A 21,238-nucleotide genomic window follows, 5' to 3' on the forward strand; every position below is an offset into this window, starting at 1 on the left:
CTAAGGCCCACTCCCTTTTAAAATTCTCATTAACACCTTTCATTTGATGCCCATATTGTAAAAACAAATTCTAGGGTCACCCCTGGTCCACCTTTTTGGCGATATCTCGAAACGGCGTCCACCTATGGAACTAAGGATTACTCCCTTTTAAAATACTCATTAACACCTTTCATTTGATACCCATATCGTACAAACGCATTCTAGAGTCACCCCTGGTCCACCTTTATGGCTATATCCCTAAATGGCGTCCACCTATAGAACTATGGCCCACTCCCTCATAAAATACTCTTTAATGCCTTTCATTTGATACACATGTCATACAAACACATTCCAGGGTTTCCCTCGGTTCATTTGCCTACATGGTTATTTTCCCTTATGTTGTCACCATAGCTCTCAACTGAGTATGTAATGTTCGGTTACACCCGAACTTAACCTTCCTTACTTGTTATTAATACGCTTTAATTACCTTTAACTTTTTGTTTGTTTGTAACTCTTCATTCGCTCCAACGCGCCTGCTGCCTTACGCTACATGCATTAGCTCCACCTTATTTGTAATCCCGTCGGGGTCATTTCGGGACCCTTCCGAGATAATTTCTGGATGATTTTCGGGATTCGTCCGGGATCCCGTCAGGGTAATTTCGGGACTTGCGGTATCCTTTCAGGGTCATTTTGGGGATTTTTTCCGGGATCATTTTTGGATGATTTTCGGCATCCGTCCGTGATATCGTCGGGGTCATTTCGTGCCTTTTATTCGGGATCATTTGGAGATCCTATCAGGTCATCATCTCATTTAGTTCTTTTTTTACTCTAATACAAAAATAAAAAAGTTAGACAAAAAACACTTTTAAACAGATAATTTCATAAACCGTTTAACGTTAATTGCTCATATATTTTTAAACAGATAACTCGATAAGCAGCTAGCGTGAATAGCACATATATTTTGTTTTCTCCTTGCGGACGAGGCCGCGGGTAAAGACTAGTAAAATATATATTATTAAGAGATATATTTGTAGGCTTTATTGCTTAATCTTTTTAAAAAGAAAATGCTGATAACTTAAGAAATGATTTAAAATTGGTGCACTTAAAGTATTTTGTTGGAACAAATCCATACATACATTTGTCATAAAGAAAAGAGAAAAATTGGGCTTTAAAGAGAACTTTCCACTGACTCCAAAGGTGTGTTTTTTTGTGCAAATAGAAGGGGTAGGTAGGTAGGTTGAACTGGCCGGTCCATGAGGACCTCACATAGACTGATTGAGTCCGTAGTGTTACCAGAAGTTTGTTTTAACGACCAAACTGAAAAACCCTATCAAAGACCAGGACCTATGTTATAAAATAACTCCGTCCTCTTGGCAAATACTAGAAGCTTCCTAGGACTTAAGCCACTTGCTGCTTTTAGATCTGACAGCTGTATCACTCCTAATAGCTGGAGTCTTAGCCTGGCAAGTGCAGGGTACGAGCACAGAACGTGCTCGATCGTTTCCTCCTCCAACCCGCACTTCCTACACCTGCTATCACTGACCAAGCCTAATTTAAAGGCATGTGACGCCAGAAGGCAGTGTCCAGTCAGAATACCGGTCATGAGTCTACGGTCCTCTCTTTTTAATGATAGAAGCAACTGTGTTAGTCTAAGGTTGTAAGACCTACACATAATCTTCGACACTTTACAGCCCCGCGCTTGAACCCACGCCTTTCCTGCTTGGTCGATCATGTGCATCTCTCGCCTTCGCTTAATCTCGCCCAATCTAATTGGGACGTCTACGGAGCAAGCTTCAAGGGATGCGCCCTTTTTAGCTAATTCGTCCGCTTTTTCATTCCCATCTATTCCCATATGCCCTGGGACCCAATATAGATGTATGCTTCTCCCTGTCCCGATTCTCTCCAGAGACTGCTTACACTCTAACACGCATTTAGATACTGTGCTATGCGAGATTATTGCCCTAATTGCTGCTTGACTGTCAATATAAAAGTTAACATGGTTGCAGCTTATGCTTTTCTCTTCCAGGGTTTCTACTGCTTTGGTTACGGCTAATATTTCCGCTTGGAAAACGCTACAGTAATCCGGGAGCCTGTAGGATCTGCTTATTTCCGGATCAGCGCAGTATACCGCAGACCCTACTCCTTCCACTATTTTGGAACCATCGGTGTACACATGTATCGCCTCGTCCGCCATTTGCGCACCCTTGCGCCAACCGTCCACCTCTATTGTGGCCTTAAGATCTCTCTCAAAGTGCAGGTAGGGAATCATGTAGTCTGTTCGTCTTGTGACTGATGACGCTATACTACTATGGCCATATGGTCTGCGCTCAAGCTGCCCCGAAGCATCGAGCCTGGTTGCGGTCGTTAACGCTTTGTTCTTTGCTACCAGGTCTACAGGTGGAATGTGCAGAATGGCATACAGTGCAGCCGTCGGGGTTGTTTTCAGGGCCCCCGTAATGCAAAGCATCGATAGTCTGCATACCCCCTCTAATTTTTTGAGGTATGTTGTTTTTTGTGTGGCTTTCCACCAAACAAGAACTCCATAGTATAGAATAGGGCTTACAATCGCTGTAAAAACCCAATGAGAAAGAGAGGGCGATAGGCCCCACGTACACCCCAGCATTCTTTTACATGCATAGAGTGCCGTTGAGGCCTTCTTGACCCTCTCCTCCACGTTGAGCTTCCATGACAGCTTACTGTCTAGGATGATTCCTAAATATTTTGTGCAAGGTTTCTCCTGTAAGGTCACCGCTCCTAACTTAGGCCTGGCCAATTTGGGACCTTGTACCTCTTTGTAAACAAGACCATATCCGTCTTCTCCGCATTGACTTTCAGCCCGACATTAGATACCCAGGTATGAATATCCCGAAGCGCCCGATCCATCAAAGAACTAATCGTTGGAAGGCATTTTCCACTTATGACAATTGCAACGTCATCTGCGTAAGCCGTAAGTTTTACGGGTCCCTCATCGAATTGCCTGAGCAGTTGGTTGATGACCAGTGTCCACAGCAGAGGTGATAGCACCCCTCCCTGCGGCGTGCCCCTGTCCACTGATTTCGTGGCCTCGTACAATCCCCATTGTGATGTAATCTTTCTGCAATTTAACATGCAGCCGATCCATCTGATTAAGGCAGGATGTACTTTAATGTAATTAAGACCATCCATAATCGCCCATTTTGCAACATTATTGAAAGCCCCGGCAATGTCCAAGAAAGCTTTAGGGGTAATTCCACGTCAAAATTTCAAACCATCGTTTTTTAAAATTGAAATATTTTCAAAACTAGTTAAAGAATTTTAACATGATTGCAACTACAAAGTAGCTTATAAAAATACCTTCGAGTTGATACATATTTATTATACCACTGAATTCCCCATTTACTAAAACTGCAAAACAATTAACTTTTTATTTCCAGTTCTTTTGAGCAACAAAACGAAAATAGTTTCGTAGGTCGAGTTTTAACAAAAGTTTGGAAACGTTTTTATAGAGCCCCTTGTATCCTCATCTGGATTAGGTATTTTAGTAGCTCGACTTATAGATGAGAACATACATATTATGAATAAAGAAGATTTAGTCCTTAAGTATTATTCTATACCTATAGGCTACTAGCTAATAGTTCCTTTATTAAATAATAGAATTAAAAAGGTACTTATCCCAATAGTCCTTAGTTTTAATTGATTTGAAAAAGTTAGCTTATGGATTGATTGGTTTTTAATGGAGATGCCCTTTTAGAAGCTCGAAATAGCTGATAAATAAACAAATGCCGTTTTAACGTAAAAAATCCGAATATTATGCTGTTAGTAATTTTAGTTCAATGTTATTTGTATTTCCTTTTTCATTGATTTAAAAAAATTTTTAGCTTACTAAATACTTAAAAATAGTTGTGATTACAAATAATTATTATTTATGTTATTTAATAACTTTAAGACCGTTTTATCTTAAAATTTGTCTCTGCGATAAAGACAAATTTAATGTAAAAAGTCCTTTTGACAGATGTATTCTTAACATTGTAGGATAAAACGGCCTTTAGAGCAATTGTAAATGAATTTTTATATTATTAAATAAACGTTTTCATTAAAAATTAAAAAAAAAAAGTCTGGACTTTTTTTTGTGTATTTTGGAATTATTTTTTTTTTATGTATTTTAGAAGGACTTTTGGGTATTTTGGTAAACATTTTGAGTATTTTTTAGGCATGAAATTTTTATACTCAGTTGAGCAGAGCTCACAGAGTATATTAAGTTTGATTGGATAACGGTTGGTTGTACATATATAAAGGAATCGAGATAGATATAGACTTCCATATATCAAAATAATCAGGATCGAAAAAAAATTTGATTGAGCCATGTCCGTCCGTCCGTCCGTCCGTCCGTTAACACGATAACTTGAGTAAATTTTGAGGTATCTTGATGAAATTTGGTATGTAGGTTCCTGAGCACTCATCTCAGATCGCTATTTAAAATGAACGATATCGGACTATTACCACGCCCACTTTTTCGATATCGAAAATTTCGAAAAACCGAAAAAGTGCGATAACTCATTACAAAAGACAGATAAAGCGACGAAACTTGGTAGATGGGTTGACGTTATGACGCAGAATAGAAAATTAGTAAGATTTTGGACAATGGGCGTGGCACCGCCCACTTTTACAAGAAGGTAATTTAAAAGTTTTGCAAGCTGTAATTTGGCAGTCGTTGAAGATATCATGATGAAATTTGGCAGGAACGTTACTACTATTACTCTATATGTGCTAAATAAAAATTTGCAAAATTGGATGAAGAACACGCCCACTTTTTAAAAAAAAAAATTTTTAAATTCAAATTTTAACAAAAAATTTAATATCTTTACTGTATATAAGTAAATTAAGTCAAAATTCAACTCCAGTAATGATATGATGCAACAAAATACAAAAATAAAAGAAAATTTCAAAATGGGCGTGGCTCCGCCCATTTTCATTTAGTTTGTCTAGAATACTTTTATTGCCATAAGTCGAACAAAAATTTACCAATCCTTCTCAAATTTGGTAGGAGCATAGACTCTATGACGGTAACTGTTCTCTGTGGAAATGGGCGAAATCGGTGGAAGCCACGCCCAGTTTTTATACACAGTCCACCGTCTGTCCTTCCGCTCGGCCATTAACACAATAACTTGAGCAAAATCCGATATATCTTTACTAAACTTAGCCCACGTACTTACCTGAGCTCACTTTTTCTTGGTATAAAAAATGGGCGAAATCTGACCATAACCACGCCCACTTTATCGATATCGAAAATTACGAAAAATGAAAAAAATGCCATAATTCTATACCAAATAAGAAAAAAGTGATGAAACATGGTAACTGGATTGGTTTATTGACGCAAAATATAACTTTGGAAAAAACTTTGTAAAATGGGTGTGACACCTACCATATTAAGTAGAAGGAAATGAAAAAGTTCTACAAGGCGAAATCAACAGCCCTTGGAATCTTGGCAGGAATACTGTTAGTGGTATTGCATATATAAATAAATTAGCAGTACCCGACAGATGATTTTCTGGATCACCTGGTCCACAGTTTGGTCGATATCGCGAGAACGCCTTCACATATATATCTAAGGGCCACTCGCTTTTAAAACCCTCATTAATACCTTTAATTTGATATCCATATCGTACAAAAACATACCAGAGTCACCCCTGTCCCACCCTAATGGCGATATCTCGAAAAGGCGTCCACCTATAGACCTAATGCCCCCTCCCTCTTAAAATGCTCAGTAACACCTTTCGTTTGATACCCATATCGTACAAACATTCTAGAGTCACCCCTGGCCCACCCTAATGGCGATATCTCGAAAAGGCGTCCACCTATAGACCTAGTGTCCACTCCCTCTTAAAATGCTCAGTAACACCTTTCGTTTGATACCCATATCGTACAAACATTCTAGAGTCACCCTTGGTCCACCTTTATGGCGATATCTCGAAAAGGCGTCCACCTATAGAACTAAGGATTACTCCCTTTTAAAATACTCCTTACCACCTTTCATTTGATACCCATATCGTACAAACACATTCTAGAGTCACCCTGGCCCACCCTAATGGCGATATCTCGAAAAGGCGTCCACCTATAGACCTAGTGCCCACTCCCTCTTAAAATGCTCAGTAACACCTTTCGTTTGATACCCATATCGTACAAACATTCTAGAGTCACCCTTGGTCCACCTTTATGGCGATATCTCGAAAAGGCGTCCACCTATAGAACTAAGGATTACTCCCTTTTAAAATACTCATTACCACCTTTCATTTGATACCCATATCGTACAAACACATTCTAGAGTCACCCTGGCCCACCCTAATGGCGATATCTCGAAAAGGCGTCCACCTATAGACCTAATGTCCACTCCCTCTTAAAATGCTCAGTAACACCTTTCGTTTGATACCCATATCGTACAAACATTCTAGAGTCACCCCTGGCCCACCCTAATGGCGATATCTCGAAAAGGCGTCCACCTATAGACCTAATGTCCACTCCCTCTTAAAATGCTCAGTAACACCTTTCGTTTGATACCCATATCGTACAAACATTCTAGAGTCACCCCTGTCCCACCCTAATGGCGATATCTCGAAAAGGCGTCCACCTATAGAACTAAGGATTACTCCCTTTTAAAATACTCATTACCACCTTTCATTTGATACCCATATCGTACAAACACATTCTAGAGTCACCCTGGCCCACCCTAATGGCGATATCTCGAAAAGGCGTCCACCTATAGACCTAATGCCCACTCCCTCTTAAAATGCTCAGTAACACCTTTCGTTTGATACCCATACCGTACAAACATTCTAGAGTCACTCTTGGTCCAGCTTTATGGCGATATCTCGAAAAGGCGTCCACCTATAGAACTAAGGATTACTCCCTTTTAAAATACTCATTACCACCTTTCATTTGATACCCATATCGTACAAACACATTCTAGAGTCACCCTGGCCCACCCTAATGGCGATATCTCGAAAAGGCGTCCACCTATAGACCTAATGCCCACTCCCTCTTAAAATGCTCAGTAACACCTTTCGTTTGATACCCATATCGTACAAACATTCTAGAGTCACTCTTGGTCCAGCTTTATGGCGATATCTCGAAAAGGCGTCCACCTATAGAACTAAGGATTACTCCCTTTTAAAATACTCATTACCACCTTTCATTTGATACCCATATCGTACAAACACATTCTAGAGTCACCCTGGCCCACCCTAATGGCGATATCTCGAAAAGGCGTCCACCTATAGACCTAATGCCCACTCCCTCTTAAAATGCTCAGTAACACCTTTCATTTGATTCCCATATCGTACAAACACATTCTAGAGACACCCCTGGTCCACCTTTATGGAGATATCTCGAAACGGCGTCCACCTATGGAACTAAGGATCACTCCTTTTCAAAATACTCATTAACAGCTTTCATTTGATACCCATATCGTACAAACACATTATAGAATCACCCCTGGTCCACCTTAATGGGGACATCTCGAAAAGGCGTCCACCGATAGACCTAAGGCCCACTCCCTCTTAAAATGCTCAGTAACACCTTTCATTTGATACCCATATCATACAAACAAATTCTAGAGTCAGCCCTGGTCTACCTTTATGGCGATATCCCTAAATGGCGTTCATCCATAGAACTATGGCCTACTCTCTCTTAAAATACTCTTTAATACCTTTCATTTGATACACATGTTATACAACCACATTCCAGGGTTACCCCAGATTGATTTTCCTTATTTTGTCTCCATAGCTCTCAACTGAGTATGTTATGTTCGGTTACACCCGAACTTAGCCTTCCTTACTTGTTCCGATATGGCATCCCTGCAAAAATACAACCCGGTGTTATGGGATATTTTCAGTTAGAGAGGAGCAACTATGCATTTTTCTTTATGGCATTTTGGTATAAGTGTGAGAAGGATGCGAGATCACACGTACACGGCTCGTTCAAGGGGAAAGTGGATAAAATCCGCACGCTGGCTATACAAGATTATCCATTTTTAGCCACTTTTTTACGTGTGCATTATCCAGTTTTTTGCGCAGTTTTGGTTGGCAGGGTTGTTTCTAAAATTTTGATCTTGCTTTTCGCAGGGCGTGAACCTAGGATCTTCGGTGTGGTCGGCGGAGCACGCTACCATCACACCCCGGCGGCAGCGTCTAAACCAAGCAAAAATGCCACTATGCACGTTTCTTAAAGCTGTCCGATATTTCGAGAGGGTTCCGTTAAGCTTCCTATTCCTTTGTTTCCGTTCTAAGGTATGTTCTTTGTCTGCGCTTGTAGAGCACTCCTTTACCGAGCGTTTTGATATCTAATTGATTTTTTATTAAGAACTGGGATTTGTAGACCAACAAATTCATTCGTTGCATCCCCTCTTCATTTAGTACACAAAAAAGGAGCTATTGATTTCGTAGACTTAATGTAGTAACAGTTCCTGATCAATATCCTTTACACCATCTCCACGATTTTAATACGAATCTTAGAAACGAAAGCATTTTTTCTAAAATTGACTTAGTGAAAGCGTATCATTAAATACCAATGGCTAAAGAGGATATATACAAAACCGCAATAACAACGCCCTTTGGGATATTTGAGTTTTTGCGAATGACTTTCGGACTAAGGATCTCAGCCCAAACTTTTCAGAGATTTATAAAAGAGGTAGTTAGTGGACTAGTTTTTGTGTTTACCTGTGTGTGTAGATGCTTTGCGTATTGCAAGTAAAAACGAAGAAGAACATCTACAGGATCTTAACATACTTTCTAAACGTTTAGCTGAGTACGGTTTGAACATTAAACCTATTAAATGCATCTTGTGTGTTACTAATATTGATTTCTTAGGACATAAAATATCTGGTTTTGGAATTAAACCATCAGATGAGAAAATTGCAGCCATACATAACTTTGAACTTCCAAAATCAATAAAACAGGCACAAAAATTTATAGATATGATAAACTACTATCACAGATATATTTCGAATTTTGCTAAGTATACAACCTGTATATACAATTTAATTAATAAAACGAATAAGAAACGCGACAAAACATTTATTTGGGACGACACATCAATTAAGGCGTTTAGATGTATGTATTAAAGAAAAATTTGCATCTACGATATTATTAAACCATTTTAATAAAGATGCAAAACTTTCTTTAAATGTTGATGCATCAAATAGAGCGATAAGTGATGTCTTACAACAACACTTTAAGGGCAAATCAGAACCACTAGGTTTTTATTCCAAAAAGCTTACTCCTTCAGAAACTAAGTACAGTGCATTTGATAGAGAATTATCAGCCATATACCTAAACGTTTTCGATATCTTTTGGAAGGACGAGAGTTTACGGTATATACAGATCACAAACCATTGACTTTTGCTTAAAGAACGCAGTCCTGGGCAAACGAGACACCTTGAGCTCATTGCACAGTTCACTAACGATATACAGTACATTAAAGGAAAAGACAAGTTTTAGCATATGGTGTGAAGTTTCAGGAGAAAATTCTAGACCATTTGTACCACAAAATTTGCGGCAAACAATTTTTGATACATTACATGGAATCACACATCCTGGTACGAAAGCTACGCGTAGACTAATAGTTAAGAGATATTTTTGGCCAATTATGAATAAACAAAGTAATTTGTGGTCTAAGGAGTGCATAAGTTGTTAGAAATCAAAAGTGTATCGTCATACAAAATTACCAATTACCAAAATTGCAATACCTAAGAGTAGATTCGAACACATTCATTTAGATATTTTTACTATAGTTGATATGTTTACACGCTGGCGAGAGGCATATACGTTAAGGGATATTTCTGCTGCAACTGTTGTCAAAAGTTTTTTAAAGAATACATTTCGCGTTTCGGGATTCCATTGAAAATAACTACATATCAATGTGCTCAATTTACATCGAATTTATTTTCGGAACTAACTAAACTTCTTGGAAGCCATCAAAATGCAACGTCTCCCTACCATCCTCAAGCTAATGGAATGGTAGAACGTTTTCATAGGCAAATTAAGTCTTCAATAATGGCTAGAAAGGGGATGAGAGATTGGTATGAAGAATTACCGATAGTACTTTTAGGTTTGCGATCATCTTTTAAAGAAGATATTTCGACTACTCCAGCAGAAATGGGTTTTGGACAAAATTTAAGGATACCTGGTAAACTTGTTGTCTCAACTTCTGAAAATACAACTTCATCAGAAGTTTTAAGTAGTTTGCGTGAGCATTTCAACAACGTTAAATCAAATCTACAACATCATAAAAATTCTACAGGAATTTTTGTTCCAAAAGATTTAAAAGATTGTAGATTTGTTTTTGTTCGAGTTTTAAACAAACGCTCCTTACAAGATCCATATGATGGACCATATAGAGTTATTGAAAAAGATGTTAAGAATTTTAAGGTTGAAATAAATAATGAAATTAAAAGTTTTCCAATTGATCAATTGAAACCAGCTACGGTTGATATTACATATTTTAATGACACAAAAACAAAAAAGAAAGTTATATTTAATTTATTTAACAATAAATCTCTGGAAGGGGGAGTATTGTAGGGTATTAGTAATGGATTAATTTTACTAATTTAATTTAATTTAACTTTTTAAATTTATTACTTTAAATTTTTGTAATTTTAAATATGTATCCAAATCTCATTCTTCAATGTTGAATTTTGTAACATTAAAAATTTTCATTCTTTGATATTTGTTAAACAAAAAAGATGTATAGATTTAAATAAATTATAACTGAAATACGTTTTTAGAGAAAGAATTTACTTTGTAACTACAAACGAAATGAAATAATTTTTATAAGTTATGTTTATAGCTTTAACAAAACGAAATCGATTTGAGTAGTTCTTAAGCATCTCTAAGTTTTTAAATCGGAGTCACCTTGCGGAAGTTCTATCAGGAGTGAAGCCAGTGTTCTTTATTGCTTACAACCGGTTAAGCCAGTTTTTACTAGGTATCTATACTAATTATAAAAAAATGCTTATATGGGAAATGTTTGGAGCGGCTAATATCGGGAAGTAGATACCAAACCGGTTTTTATGGATTTTTTTAAAGAAAGTATTGGCGCAAATAAACACCCTGCGCTTTTTATTTTTGCATTTTCACAAACCAAAGCCCTTTATTTTTAGGATAAAGTTGATGAATACCCCCAAATAATGCAAGATTAACACTTTTCGATGACCAAACCCAAGCTACAGTGGTCCAACAAAAACAACTTTGTGTTTGTGAAGAGATACATACATATACTTACTTTGTTATCGTTTTGCGACAACCACTGACTTCTATGGAGCGTATGCCATCTAATTCGAATAACTATGGGGTTGTAATCCATGCCGACAAACGCTCTGTTAATTAACACCGTGGTCGATATATATAATGCCCCGACTACAGGCGAGGTCGCAGTATTGATAGTTGACGAAAATGCTGGTCGATAACACGATAACACTTTGCATCGTGTGTCTGAAATTCATCCTTCATATGACCCTTTGTAATACCCTATCATATTTTTAAATGGTGAGGACGGTTACAGCATATATATACCGCAAACTTCTCCAAGCAGTGGAGCTCCTAACCCACAAAATACAGTTTCATGTATGCAATTTTATGCATATAAAATTATGATTAGAGAAAGTAGCTTTAATGCGCTTTATAGATATGGATATCCCTTTAACCGATACTGTGTGGACATGGCTGCTAAACTGATGACCAAAAGATTGAATTTTATAAGAGCACGCCAAAAGACGTTGCTTGCAAATAGTTATATACATCTGAGGGATGCTGTTAACGATGATTGAAATCCTGAAAAATTGGTCAGTTAGTAATTTTGGCGTCTTAAATTACTGGATCGCCTCGATATTTGCATGAACGTACACAAGACGCCTTCTTATATGTGCGTCATTATGGAAGGCCTGACTTATTTATAACATTCACATGCAATCCAAAGTGGAGTGAAATCAAAAACGAATTGTTTCCTAATCAACGACCAAGTGAGCACAATGACACTGTACCAAGAGTATTCCATATCAAACTACACCAACTCATGAGTTTAATTACAAGACAAGATATTTTTGGAAAAGTTAGATGCCATATGTTTAATGTTGAATGACAAAAGCGGGGATTTACTTCACGCGCATATTTTAATTTGGCTAATAGATAAAATTCTTCCCTATGACATAGATCGCATTATATCAGCGGAAATTCCAAACAAAGATGAAGATCCGATGTTGTATGATATAATTACTAAAAATATGGTCCACGGCCCATGTGGGGTTGATCATTTATCATCGCCCTGTATGTTGAATGGACGATGCTCAAAACGATACCCACGCGAGCTCCTACAGCATAGGCAGACCGGGGAAGATGGATATCCAAAATATAGACGAAGGTCTTCAGCGGACGGTGACTATACCCATGTACTTTCTAATGGGACAATGCCGACAACCGATGGATTGTTCCATATTGGCCCGTTCTTTCCAGATGTTTCTCCCCTCACATAAATGTAGAGTACTGTCATTCAGTGCAAGCAATAAAATATATTTGTAAGTATGTAAACAAAGGTATCGACATTTTCCGTTCAAGATAATAAGGACGAAGTGCAAATTTTTTTGAATGGCAGATATTTAAGCACATCAGAAGGTATTTGAAGATTACTGGGATTTTCGATTCATGAGCAATTCCCAACGGTTGTACATCTATCTGTTCACTTAGAAAATGGACAAAGGGTTTATGGTACTGCAGGAACCACTACAAAGCAATTTGACAGCATTTTTCCCCTTTGTTCAGTTGACGATTTTGGAAAGAATTTGCTTTACTCCGAAGTACCCGCCTATTATACTTGGACTAATATGCAAAAGCGAAAATTTCGAAAATACCACAATAAACAAAAAAAAAAAGACAAACCGAAATGAGAGTACTGCCACTGTAGGAACTTAATTAATGTCGAGAAACTCGCGGACAATAGGAGTACTTCGAGATTCGTGAATCTCGCGGGAGGCCTAGTTTTCCTTTTTTGATAAAAAATTTAATATTATGAACAAAATTATATATGTCTGTAAATATGTTTTGAGTGAAGTATAATTGGAAAAACAATTTAATCAAACAAAAAACTATTAGTAAAAAAACCAGAGTGTAAATACTATAAAAACAGCGACTAAGTTGAATTTCGAGAAGCTCGCGAGATTTACGAGTATTTCGAGATACGATAATCTCGCGAGAAGCCGAGCTCTCGATTTCTTGGGTCTTGGAATTCTCGCTTGTGTTCGAGAATAAATCGTGAGCTCTACTCGTAAGCTCTATAAAAAAGTAAATGAATTTATTTTTCGCTTACAATGAAATGTAGTGGCACATCCTCATATGTCTTCACAGTACAAACTTGTCCCATGGAACGACAGCAACCAGTATCCTCGCCGCATCGATGAAGTATAGTACAGGTTGGAATATAAGTCTTTGATGTGTCATTAGAAACATGAATTACACGCGGTAATGGGCGACTACATCGGGCCGCTACTTTCATGAGATTTATATGCTCGGTGGCCAGGTCGGACTGTGATTCTAAAAGTAAAGAATAAGAAGAAAACTTGTATTACCAAGAAAAGATTAAGGCAACATCTAAATTACGAGAGTAAAAGCAGATGGTAAACTTTCCAAAAATCAAATGAGAACACTCCTTTAAAAATACTCAATCGAAAAATTACCAAGAAATGCATGGGGAGGTGATAGTAACTATGCTCCCTCTGAGTTTAAAGCTCATTTTTATATTTTTTGACCTAGTTCATGAAGCTCGGTATTCCACTGTTATTATATAAATATTTTATTTTTACTTTTCATTTAGTTTGTAGTTCTTAAGTCAGAAGAACAAACTTATATGTATATGTAAGTAAACAGCAATGACAACTAGGGTTTTAAGTATAGTCTATGTAGTTTGGTAGATTAGTCTGGTGTTGTTACTATGGTTTTTTCTTTTTTCTCTTTTATTACTTTTTATTGGTCTATATGTCCTTATAAATAATGCAATACTTTAGATAGTTAACTAGAATTTTGATGTTCTTTGATGTTGGTTTTGTTGTCGCTAAGTAAATTTCTGTGTGTGTTGATGATAACCAGTTATCTGGTATGTGCTCTAGGCTTTTATTGCATGTACTACAGTTCTTGCATATGCACTTATCTCTATTGATTGGATGCCGTTGTGACCCTGCCTGAGTCAGGCGATCCTTAGTAGATCTATTTGGGTTATGCCTTCTCAATATGGTTGTAAATGTTCTCTTTGTTTGGTTTTATTTCTTTGGACCACTTGGCCGTTTTGTTGTAGATATCGACTATTCAAGTAGTTTTTTTATGTGATTGAGTATATCTGCTAAAAAGATTTATGTTTGGTTGTTAGTGATTGATTTTGACTGAATTGGCTATTTTGGATTAATATCCGAGCACCCATACTTATCCTATTTTCTTTTTGCTTTTGGCAAGGATTAAAATAAAGAACGAGTCGATTATGATGAAAAAAATTATAAATAATTTATCTATACATAGTTTCTTTGGTTTTATACAGTTTCTTACAGTAGCTGTAAAGAAGTTCCAAGTGCGTATGATGTTGAGAAAAAACAGTCGAGTTGATGGCACAAAATTGAAATTTGGAACAATCAGATTATTTAACATCTAACCGGAAAGGAAATATAAGTTTTTCGTATAAGTAAGAGGATATTTTTGTTGCAATTAGTTTTACAAGAGAAATACAACTCCTAGCCTTCAAGTAATAATAGATTGAACTTAGACCGTTTACATAGCGTGTTGTATGATTAAAGGTTATATGAATTTATGGGCAGAACAAGTTTATTGTAATTTAACTCGGAATAAGTGAAAGCACAGGAAGGATAAAAAGGTAATGCAGAAGAGAAAACAATAAAGAATCTACAGCATAAACTAAGGAAAAACAATATTGCCACAACGAAAGCGGACAAGGAAAACACCTCTGTGATAAACGAAAAAGAGGAATATATAACCAAAACCGAAGAACTCATAGAGGAAATGAAATGTCGTAGAATTAGAAACGATCCCACGGATGAATACCAGAAACAAATCAAAGTTGCTATGAAAAATTCAACAAATATAGTAGATTCTAACATGAAACATAGATTGGTCCAAATGATTCCTTCGGCTTTCCACTGATTTCTCTATCAAAAACCCACAAGCGGGATACTTCAATGAGGCCTATCATTAATTTTAATTCGGCACCATGCTACAAACTGTCCAAATATTTAAAAACGATATTGAAAGATACTCTGGAGCTAAGGAACGAATATGCAATATTTAACACGACAGAACGACTAGAGAAACTTGAGACCGTAGACCTAACAAAAAACAGAAAATTGGTATCTTTTGACATACAAGATTTATACCCATCAATAGCACGATCGGAGATTTTGGACATATTTAGCTCAACAATAGTTCCTAATACAAAAAACAAAATGAAAAGTATGCAAATCACAAATACTTACGCTAAGAACCACTTTACCTCAAAATATATAGACAAACAAACCGAGCCATAACCGCAGAAAGGGCTTAACCGACATAAACAAAATCATTCAGTAGACGCTTTTTTTGTATTAATATTGTTATTACTTTAGATAGTAACGTGAAAGTTGGTGTGTATATAAGGCTATATAATTGACGTATACTGATGTGGGATTTTTTTAATTTCTTTAATAATAATGGCGCATTTGTCGCTTACGCCCTTTTTGCTTTCCAAAAAAAAAAAAAGATTTCATTACTTGAAAGTGTCGGTTAAGCAAAACTAAAATATTAATAATAAAAATACACATTTGAAAACATTAAAAACAGTGGTTGGTGACCCAGATCAATGTTTTTATTCAGATTTCAAGACGGAATTCATATTTATCTAGATTTAGAGATGCAGACTGATTAATAAATATTTTAAATTTACAACTAAACTAAGTATTTTTAAATAAAAACTCTATAACTAAGGTACAATCTATTCATTTCACATTGCCGTCATCTACATCAGTATCTGGTAATGTATCTGTGATAAAAGAGTTGTGTTTTAAGTTGAGGTACTCTCTGTGGAAAATTTCGGGAATTATATTTTTATCACAAAGTGATTTTAAATCTGAATAATTTAACGATGAAATTATTTGTAAGCTCCTGTATAAACTGAAGTAGAAGGTCTCTTCTTTCGTAGAGGTCTTTTGGGTAGTGGTTTCGGAATCCTCCTACCGCGTTTCCCAACACAAGTATATTCTTCAGCTATTTCCTCTGAAGAATCGGTGTATATGTATGAAACTAGTGCAACTTTATTTGAAATCTGCAACAATAATTTGGCTATATTCATTATAATCCTTATTAAGAAAAATCTTAATCAAAAAAATAATCGCCTGTGTTTGCAAGAAGTCCATATTTAAATTAACTCTAGTGAGATAACGTACGTCTGTAAGACGTACGTCGTTTTAATTTTGCTCTCAGTCTCCCACAATCGTAAAGAAAGAACATTCTCATTCTCAGCTACCACTACCAGCTTGTCAGTGGGGGGGGGGGGGGGGGGGTGCTTTTCAGTAGTAACTTTTTGGTTTGCTTAAATATATACGATTGTTTTTTAAAAATACGTCTAAGAGACGTATCGTTATCTTTTACGTGACTACAAATTCTATATGTAATTTTTGCCTAAAATGGTAATTTTGGCTAATATTTTTTTAAGTATAGTTTAAAACAGTTAATTCATTCAATTGAAATACAAAAAATTTTTTTTATTTTAATTTTTTTGCTATAAACTGAGGTCCTTCGAAAAAGATTGATTTTTGTAAGGACAAGTCCAAGACAAGTCAAACTTAATTTTTAAGATATTGAAAAAAAAAATATTTTCTTTAAAAAACATTTAAAACAAGTGAATATATATGAAATAAATGATTCAAAAAAAAACAAAAAAAAGTTTTTTTATCTTTATGGTCCTTAAACTTGAACACGTCTGTCAGACCTACGTTATCTTTTAAAATGACAAAATTTCTGGGGAAAAAAGGCTTAACCTAGAAATTGCGTGCACAAAAAAATATAAACAAAGTGTTTGTGCACTTGAGCCAAAATTGCCTTATCTATAATTTCGTATCGGTACTTCGTAGGACTTTAATTTTTTTGGAGCTGGTGCATATGGTAATGGCCTAATCTAAAATAATGTCGGTTAAGCCCTTTGTGCGGTTATGGCTCGAAACGGTCGTGGAATGGGAAGCCCCACATTAGCCATTCTTATGGAAGTGTTCATACAAAATCTGGAAGTAGGGTACGTACAGGAGCTGAAGTCCAAATTAGACGTGTCATTTTATGCTAGATACGTGGGTGACATAATATTTTAACTACTAATAACGAAGACCTTATACTGGAGTACCTCAACAAGCAGCATGCGAATAAAAAATTCACAATGGAGACCCAAAAAGACGGGGGGAATGAACTATCTAGACCTCACGATAAATATTGATAAAGTTGCCAAAATATAGAAAGCCCACGGCCACAGACACAATAATACATAATACCTCAAATCACCCCCAAACAGCATAAAAATGCAGCATTAAAGCGTTTCGTACATAGACTTGAAAGAACAGTTCTTACACAGGAAGCATATAAGAGAGAGGTTGAATTAATATATAACATTGGTGCAAACAACGGATATAAACAAAGCACTAGTAGATAAGCTCAGAAGGAAACATGGAGAATCAAAACCAAATAATGAAAAATGCTTCCCTGATGGGTGGAAAGTTGCCACGGTTCGACCCATCGCCAAAACAAAGTCTGCGTGTTGTCCCAGTGATTTTCGTTCTATAAGCATCTTGCCTGCTCTCTAAAAGGTCTTCGAGATATTGCTGTCCGAACAAATGCATGACCATATTAAAAAGTGTGCCCCCTTTTCCCCATATCCGTCGGGCTTCAGAGCTAGACACAGTTGTTCCACGGCTACATTAAAAAATTTAGATGACATTAGGGGATCCTTCGACAAAAATCAACCGACTTTACTGTGCTTACTTGACTTTTCGAAAGCGTTTGACTGCGTGAATTATGACTTGCGTTGTATGAAGCTAAACAATTACTTTGGTTTTTAGGATTCCGCAAAGGGTCTCATGCGGAGCTATCTGACGGGTAGATCCCAGCATGTCGAAATAGGCTCCGAAGCTTCTGGTCTAAAACCGTTAATTTCAGTATTTTTATTAACGATATTTTCTATGAGTGCCAGCATGTACACATGCATGCTTATGCTGACGACATCCAGCTATATCTATCCGGAAATCATGAGGACACAGGTTATGCTCGAAGTAGAATAGGGTCCTAACATGAATTTCTGAATGGGCGATGAAAAATGAATTATGCCTAAATAGTGATAAATCGTATGTGCTGCCTATAGCCAAAAAGCGAATAGATTTTCAAAATATACCACTTGTTAAGTTATCATAAGTTTATTCCCACAGATATCAGTAACCAATTGCCACAGTTCCCTTCCCAGCCTTCGCACAGGTCAATCACATTCAGCCGAATTACGACAGCATGCCACTTCATGCAACTAGCTAGATCAATCAGCAGAAATGCGATCACACGGTATGAGCGCATATCGTGGTTGGCACACGTCACTGTGTCAGCAAAGCAATAACTATTGCTTTCAACTGTGGTCATTGCGCTATGACAACATCACAAGCGCCATAAGTCTCTTCATCATGTTTAGCTGCATCAGCAAAAGCAGCTATTACAACATCATCAGGTAAACATCGTTAGCGCGACGATTGTGTCAACGTCGCTAGCCGCCAACAGAGTAGCAGCAGCTTTACGCGACGTCGTGGGCTAGGTGGACAGTTAGGGTAGCTAATAAGAATCAGTTTTAAATGTAGCTCAATAACGCACACACGTGCAATAAAAATTAACTTATACATTGCCGACAAAGGCCTAAAACTAGTACCCAAAGTAACCAATCTTGGTTTCAATATCAATAAAATTTTGACTTGCAACGATCATGTGAATTCTGTTGTTAGTAAGGTGTATAATGTTCTGAAGAACCTGAGAATGTCTGCAAACTTTACACCCACCAACGTTAGGAGAAAGCTAGCCATACAATTAATTATGCCCATAATTTGCTACTCTGAGCTAGTATCAGCAAGTTGAGTTCCCAGTCTGCACACAAAATTGATATAGCATTCAACCATGTCACCCGTTATGTGTTCGGTGTAAGTAAGTTTGACCATATATCTGATTGGAGATCGCGTTTGTTGTGCTGTGAAATTTCTAATTATCAGTTGTTTTTGTTTTATCGGCCTATTGATAAATGATTCAGTGTTCGATTCGAGTTTGTTTGACTGATAAATTGCTACTTCTATTCCTGTTTACCAACTATATTTAATCAGCGTTCGCCATCTGTTGCAAATCACTGAGAATGCTGGATTTGTTTATTTTCAATTACTTTGTTTGACATTCCCAGTGCTCTTGGTTTATTAACAATTGTTTTTGTTTTATCGGCCTATTGATAAATGATTCAAGGTTCGATTCGAGCTTAAGGCCAGAACAATAATTTTTTTCTCATGATAATAATTGTTTTTTTAATTTTTCTATAATTGAAAAATTGTATTTTGTTTTTTGAATAGTAAGTAGACCATTTTTCAGACAACCTGCCATAGCTGCGCAGATAGATCCATTTCGCTAAGCCCTCATCATCATTACGCTTTAGGCACGCTGTGCTAACCATTTAGCTATACAGCGGTGGTTTGTTGACTCGCAAATTTGCTACTTCTATTCCTTTTTACAAACTATATTTATTCAGTGTTGCGCCATCTGGTGCAAATCACTGATAATGCTGGATTTTTGTTTATTTTCAATTACTTTGCTTGACATTCCCAAGTGCTCATGATTTATTAACAATTGTTTTTGTTTTTTTTTATCGACCTATTGATAAATGATTCAAGGTTCGATTCGAGCTCAAGGCCAAAACAATAATTTTTTTCTAATGATAATTATTATTATTTTTTAATTTTTCTAAATTTGAAAAAAATGTATTTTGTTTTTGGAATAGTAAGTAGAAAATTTTTCAGACAACCTGCCATATCTGCTTAGATAGATCCATTTCGAAGGGTGCTAAGCCTTCATCATCAGTACGCTTTAGGCATGCTGCGCTAACCATTTAGCTATACAGCGGTGGTTTGTTGACTCGCAAATTTGCTACTTCTATTCCTTTTTACCAACTATATTTATTCAGTGTTGCGCCATCTGGTGCAAATCACTGATAATGCTGGATTTTTGTTTATTGTCAATTACTTTGCTTGACATTCCAAATTGCTCATGGTTTATTAACAATTGTTTTTGTTTTTTTTTTATCGGCCTAGATAGATCCATTTCGAAGGGTGCTAAGCCTTCATCATCATTACGCTTTAGGCATGCTGCGCTAACCATTTAGCTATACAGTGGTGGTTTGTTGACTCGCAAATTTGCTACTTCTATTCGTTTTTACCAACTATATTTATTCAGTATTGCGCCATCTAGTGCAAATCACTGATAATGCTGGATTTTTGTTTATTGTCAATTACTTTGTTTGACATTCCAAAGTGCTCATGGTTTATTAACAATTGTTTTTGTTTTTTTTTTATCGGCCTAGATAGATCCATTTCGAAGGGTGTTAAGCCTTCATCATCATTAATATTTTTTTTAGCTTTTGCTTCTTCTATTATCAGTGATTTGCAACAGATGGCGCAACGCTGATTAAACGTAGTTGGTATGGAGGAATAAAAGTAGCAATGTATCAGTCAAACAAACCACCGCTGTATAGCTAAATGGTTAGCACAGCGTGCCTAAAGCGTACTGATTATGAAGGCTTAGCACGCTTCGAAAAGGATCTATCTGCGCAGCTATGGAAGGTTGTCTGACAAATTTTCTACTTACTATTCCAAAAACAAAATACAATTTTTCAATTATAGAAAAATTAAAAAAACAATAGTTATCATTAGAAGTAACTATTGTTCTGGCCTTGAGCTGGAATCGAACCTTAAATCATTTCTCATTACCTGAAAGCCGGAAACTGCTTTTTTCTCTATTGACTTATTAGTTATAAAGAGCCAAGCTACGTATATGATAAGTTAGTTTTCCCCAGATCTGCCCGAATCAACGATTTAATAGTGCCAACTTATAACTATTTAACTTCAGCCCGGCTATTATATATCAATGCTATTCGTACATGGAACTCTATTCCAGCACCTATTCGAAGTAGTCTTAATAAAAGCAACTTTAAAAAT

At 36.6% G+C, this 21,238-nt stretch overlaps 1 protein-coding gene across 15 annotated transcripts in view; it reads right to left on the reverse strand.

Annotated features, from left to right (window-relative positions):
• The window catches only part of LOC137240363 (uncharacterized), a 424,852-nt gene that overhangs the window by 186,953 nt on the left and 216,661 nt on the right, over positions 1 to 21,238 (reverse strand). For all 15 annotated transcript variants that reach the window (XM_067766486.1, XM_067766485.1, XM_067766484.1 and 12 more), the window contains one exon: positions 13,309 to 13,532. In XM_067766486.1, coding sequence (XP_067622587.1) covers positions 13,309 to 13,532 — 224 coding nt within the window. The remainder of the gene's footprint in view (positions 1 to 13,308; positions 13,533 to 21,238) is intronic.

This window comes from Eurosta solidaginis, chromosome 2 (genome assembly GCF_040869045.1).
Source record: "Eurosta solidaginis isolate ZX-2024a chromosome 2, ASM4086904v1, whole genome shotgun sequence".
NCBI lineage: Eukaryota > Metazoa > Arthropoda > Insecta > Diptera > Tephritidae > Eurosta > Eurosta solidaginis.